The sequence below is a fragment of the Austrofundulus limnaeus genome, unplaced genomic scaffold (assembly GCF_001266775.1).
Source record: "Austrofundulus limnaeus strain Quisiro unplaced genomic scaffold, Austrofundulus_limnaeus-1.0 Scaffold242, whole genome shotgun sequence".
Lineage (NCBI taxonomy): Eukaryota > Metazoa > Chordata > Actinopteri > Cyprinodontiformes > Rivulidae > Austrofundulus > Austrofundulus limnaeus.
In genome coordinates, this window is record NW_013952644.1 from 796516 (window position 1) to 802668 (window position 6153).

A 6153-nucleotide genomic window follows, 5' to 3' on the forward strand; every position below is an offset into this window, starting at 1 on the left:
GTTCTATTATTCATAGTTAGTTAGTTGGCAGGATTATCATTCAGTCCATACATGGTTTGAACACAGAACCATTTTTTTCTGGGATCACCAAAACCTCAGCTCCAGCACTGAAACACTAACTATAGTTTAAATACATACTTAAGCTTGGCTCAGAGTTTTCAGACTTGATTTTCAAGTGATAATAAAAAGGAGTAAAAAATACTTGGCGTTGAACCTTTAACACATTGCAGACTTGATGATTTTTATCTACAAACTAAATCTCCATTGAGCTTAAAGATCCTGTTCACTTGCCTCATGGGAAATCACCAGCTGAAAGGTGGTGCTTCTTTAACCCACAGGTTGCCTTGGCAGCAGAGATTCCAGACTACAACCAGATGACCTTGCCACTGGGAGGGGGTCACACTGCTACAGCAGCCCAAATGCGGCATTTTTGCCGCAGCTATGAGTTCCAGCTGCCCCCGCAGCCTTCTTCCATGTCGCCTCCCCTTCCAGCTGCCTCCACGGTGCAGTTCTCCACTCTGGGCCCCGGGGGGCGCCACGTCTACTGCAACATTCCTATGACTCTTCTGAACGGTCAGGTGGGGAAAGACAGCTGTGTGTCTACAGTGACTCTGTTGTCCCTGGACAGTCTTTGGACAGTTGAACAGTGTTGAATGTTTGCATGAGTTCAAACAAAATACAAATCAAAGCCCTCTTTTCTCCCCAGGGGTTCAGAGCAGTTCACTGGGGAACAAGAGGTCTGTTTGAATAAAAGCAAATATAAAACAGAAACTAATGTCTGCATTTTAACCAGCTTACTAAGTATTTATTCTAACAGACTGGGCAGTTGTAAAACAGACATGTAGCACACACATGGCATGCAGTAGTTACTGTAGATGCTTGTTGCTGCTCAGAGGGTGGTGGATGTATATTTCTGATCCATGTGGTTCTGTGTTCCTCAGGTGCCTCAGAGCAGTACGCTTGGGAAGAAACCAGACCTGCACCTGAACAGCACCTTTGTACCCCTCACCAGCAGAGAACTAAGCTCTGACATCTGGTAGACCCACTCCTCTACTGGTCTTTGTTTACACACGGCTCCGGTAGACTGGCTCCTCAGCAGGTTTTTGTTGGGGTCTTGGACTTTGTACAAACTTGAGAGTTGGACGAGTTTTCAGAGAAGACGACCTGTGGACTTGTTCTGGGCCACTTCATGCCATGCTGTGAACTAAAAAAAAAACCTTTTACACAGTGAATAAAGTCTGGCTTTATACTCRTCATCTGTCTGGACCCAGACAAATGGAAAGAAGGACGGGACTCTGCTTTGGGACTAATGACTGGTTACCAGCTGGGATAACCAGCACTGAGGGACAATACTACTGACAACATGTGTCCACAGTCATAAAACTTCAGAAATGTCACAATGAGTTTGTAGACAGATGGAAGACAGGACAAGAGAAGGTCCTGGAAACCTTAACGAGTGTCTGCAGACACAAGACCWGTCTGGTTCTCCAGAAAGCAGCCAAGCTGCATCTCAGAGCACAAAGTATCTCAACCATAGTTTGTTCTCCAACAAGCTGTTGTGGATTTGGGTCTATGTAGTCGTGCCAGGATACTGACACAAACAGTTTTACATCATCTCAATATTCTTTTACTGAATGTAGGCCAGGAAATCCATCTTATCTGGTGACCAGTAGGTGGCTGGAAAAGCAGATGAGCTAATCATCAAGCAATGATTTTTGGAATACTTCTGAATAAGTAGTCAACCTTTWGAAATACTGCTCTGAAGTTATCTACCTGGTTTTACTTGTAGAGGCTTATCTGGTTGACTTTTTCAGAAAGAAAGCATKGACTCAATGTCTACTGGGAGAGCACAGTTAGCTGGAAAATCTTTAAATAACCCGTCGAGCCCCTGTGGATGACCGACGGACCGGCTAGTACCTGAACCAAGTTGAGACCGGTGACTATCTAGATCTCGTACTGTACACAGTCAACTTCCAGGGCCGGCCAGCAGAAKAACCTTTGCTGCCAAGTTAAAAGTATAACAGACTTGGCTTTTTCTATTTGCATGACCACCCATTTAGATAAAAAATGCTAATCTAATAAATATAAATGAACGAGAAAATGGCACAATCATTTGTTGCAGCCTCTTTTAGTATGGAGCCTAATAATACATGTTGTGTTGSTATTTGTTTTCTTCCTGGCCATGATGTCATGATAAAAACTCAAAAGGAACAAAGGAGGGGAGCAACCCTCCAGAAAGATCTTTATTATTTAATWTCTTGTTTTATTTAAGAAATGAATCCTTATGTAAGGTTTCACTGAAACTTTGTTTCTACTGTCTGTTAGTTTCAATAACATCTGTACAGCTTCCATTACTTTGGTATAGACCTAAACATGATGGTGATTTATTCTCTAGAGTTTCTGTTAGCATATGTCTACGTATTCCAGAGATGTTCCTCTTCTGTTATGTTTTTTATTATGAATGGATGAATGGGCTTACAACTCTACTAATAGATCATTTTAATCATTTTAGAAACCAGAGCACCACCAATCAGCTAAAACTGTGGCCTRGCTACAGAAACAGCCCTACTCCAAGCTAAATCAGATGTTGTTCTTTTTTGAGCTTTACAAAACATAGATTACCATAATATTTAAGCAAAGTGGATAATGTTTTGAATTTACACAAAAATACTGTCAATGTCTTCTTAGAAGCAATGAGTTCTGGATATTTGAGATTGTTTCATACAATAATTAACTATATGAGTTGTTATATTCAATGGCAATATAAAGTACAGTAGTTGTTTTTCTTTTTATCCATTTCTGATAATTTCTTTGACTATTCTTTGGATATATTGGTTGAAATAATTTAACTGAGAGCAAATAAACATTGCATTAGTTGTTTTATACATTTTGGATGTCTTTTGTGTGACAATGTGCTCCTTTGGTACTTCCTCAGATCACTGACAGTATTCTCTTTGGTTCTTATTTCAAGCTGATCAGAACTGGTGATATTATCTTCTACTTCTCTCTAGTTCTTCCTCTTTAATGTCTAATTTTACTGTCAATCAGCTTTCTCTTTTTTGCCCTGGTGTTATTTGACCATTTTTTAATTATTTTGATGCCTCTACCCCCTCCTCAACCTACAGGACTGAACAAAACCTGGCTGAAGAATGATCACCAGAAACCACCTTAGGAGTGAAGACAGTCGTGATGCTGCCACGCTGTTAGTTCTAACCGTATCAGTTTTTCCTGCTTTGCATTGTGTTTCCATGATGCTCTTTACACCAGCCCTGTGCTGGAAGCTTAGTGTCATTGTTACTTGGATCATGACGTAAAAGTCAGATGAAATGTGACAGGYCCATTCAGGCTGAGCTCGCTTTGAAAAACATCCAARATGTATCTGACAGGGTTCATGAGGTTTCAATAAGTTAAATTTAAGACCTTTTAAAGACCTTTTAAGACCATTAGTAATGACATTTAAGACCAAACCAACACATTAACATAAACAGTCAAATGGTCCCAGAAATTTTAACATAGAAACCTTTTATTGTTATCAATTTATCAATTAAAGAATGTTTCATTTTAATACAAGAACACTAAATTATTTTAATCAAACAGTCGTATCTATGAGACCATCATATGGACTGCTGTGGACCAACTGAGTACAAAAGTCACTGGGGGCGGCTGTGGTAGAGTGGTTAGGGGAGTCATCCTGGAACCGGACYGTCACCGGCTCGATTCCCCATCCAGTCAACTCGGTCGTTGTGTCCTTGGGCAAGACACTTCACCTGCCTTYCCTACTGATGATGATCAGAGGGTCCGGTGGCACCTSTGTATGGCAGCCTCGCCTCTGTCAGTGTGCCCCAGGGCAGCTTTGGCRACAATTGTAGTTTTCCATCATCAATGTGTGAATGGGTGAACGTCAAGTGTCATTAAAAACAGCAGTGGACATGACTGAACTTGTTTGTTCTTTGGGCAGGTGAACAAGACACCATATGCAGGAGGTTGTAGCAGCAAAGAGGTCAAAAACATGGAAGTAAACTGACATTTTTTGCCTGCAGTTATCACAGGACTTGTAGTTTAACCACAGACCAAGACCAGTATCAAACTTAGCACTTCATGAAGACAGATCACATCAACCTCTGATTACAGAGCTMTGCTCTGTTTATTTGGGCAGCCAATAATGACTGAATGAAAAAAAATAAGATTTGACAAAATTAAATTTAAGACCTTGYATTAAAATCTGGGCATCTTTAAGGCTGTTTTAGGCCTAAAATTTAGATTTTCAAATTTTAGACCTATTTAACACCCTGCATGAACCCTCATCTGATTTAGTACCACTTACTGGAAAGGCCTGGGTCTGATTCACGTGCAGTGTGAATGTAGTCTGAGACGATGGCTGCGATCACATCTATAGCACGTTGTTATCATGACAGTCACGATCTTTACCAGAGCCTAAAGCCAGCAGAATCAGTACRTGCTTCAAAGTCTTGACCACCAACCTACACTAGCCCTCCCAACCTGGTCCGACCGCAATGCACTGCCATCATGATTCTTTCCAGGATACCATACCATACCAAACCATACCAAACCATACCAAACCATACCAAACCATACCAAACCAAACCAAACCATACCAAACCAAACCAAACCATAACATACCATACCAACTTTATTATGACCCCGCACGTGAAGGGCAAGTGGGAGTCATATTGTTTTAATACTGTTTTTTTTCAGCGATTTTTGGTCAACCGTAGCACAAAAATGGCTGCACCAGTCAACATGAAATGAGTCAGGACTGTAGATGAGTCTGACCTACACTGCACCAGCCAACGGTTTTATGATAGACCCCATATTTGAGGAGGGGGCTCCTTTCAAAGAGGGGGTGTCAGGACATGAAAAAATGCTTATAACTCAGAAACTGTTCAACATAGAAGCTTCAGATTTCTTTTGTTGTTTAACTCTGATGAAGCTCTATCCATCAGGCCCACCAATCAGTGCCCCCCCCCCCAGACCCCCAATTTATCTGAAAATAAGGGGTCTGGACATGCAAAAAGGCTTATAACCAGAGTTGCACATAAGTGGTGCGCAGGTACACATGCGTGGTCAAAAAAATAAAAAGCTCACCAGATGGAATATCATGAAGCTCATTTGCGTACCTGAGATTGTACCTGACTGTCCGTCAAAACAACAGTTAGCAGGGCTCTAGAGGGCAACCAGTTTTGTCGCAAATGCGACCTGATTTCTTTAAAAAAAAATTTAAAAATCCAGCCGCAGTGGTTCGTTGTTCGGTGCTCACCAAGCCTCTAAGGACAACAGGGCCCTGATATAAAGATAAAACGGAGACACTGCCTTCAACAAATCAGACCAAGTCCAGAGCTGTTTTATCCAATCACAGCAGAGCAGGGCAGGACTTTCAGTCAGAGCTTGTTTGGTTTTATTCAATCACAGCAGAGCAGGGCGGGACTTTCAGTCAGAGCTTGTTTGGTTGAAGCAGCGGCTCGGGGAGCAGATAGGCATCGGGCACCCTCGAAGATCTTCGAGGGTGCAGCTGGCTGCAGTGGTTAGTCCTGACTTCTCCTGCACTTTGCTCCTGAACTAGCAGAGAGTTTGGTCTGTAAAACCTAACTTTATATTAAATCTGTGTTCAGAATGTTGTTATTGAACAGATCTGTCCAACTCTGTGTGAGTGACTAAACTCTCCTCCTGATGAAAGACTAATGGGAGCGTGTCGCTGTGTGAGCAGGCTGAGTCTTTCTGTGAGATTCACTGTTTACAGAACATTTGTTTGTCTCATATTAAAGCAAAGATGATTCTCTGTTTAACACCCTGTCAAAATAAATAATACAGTATACAGCAGCATGTCCAACTCAAGGACCGCTTGTGAGTTTTAGATTAGTCCCTGCTTCAACACAGCTGATTCAAAGAGATGATTTACCTGCTCAGTTTGTCATCAAGGCCTGCAGAGGCCCACTAATGAAGCACTCCTTAGTTCAGCTGTGTTCAACCAGGGCAGCACCTAAAACATGCAGGACTTCGGACACCACTGGTACACTGTATATTAAAAAATATAAAAACAACTTGCCATGTTCTCTAGGTGAAAGAGTTTTAAATCTTATTTTAATTTATCATAAAGATCCACAAATTTCCTTCACAATTTTATATAAAAAACAA

General features: G+C 41.5%; 1 protein-coding gene across 1 annotated transcript in view; it reads left to right on the top strand.

Annotated features, from left to right (window-relative positions):
* The window catches only part of LOC106525815 (X-linked interleukin-1 receptor accessory protein-like 2), a gene marked incomplete at its 5' end in the record, with an annotated part of 35514 nt that extends 32628 nt beyond the window's left edge, over positions 1-2886 (top strand). The window contains 2 exon segments of the mRNA XM_014020157.1: positions 339-578; positions 942-2886. Coding sequence (XP_013875611.1) covers positions 339-578; positions 942-1040 — 339 coding nt within the window.
* Between the last annotated feature and the right edge of the window lie 3267 nt (positions 2887-6153).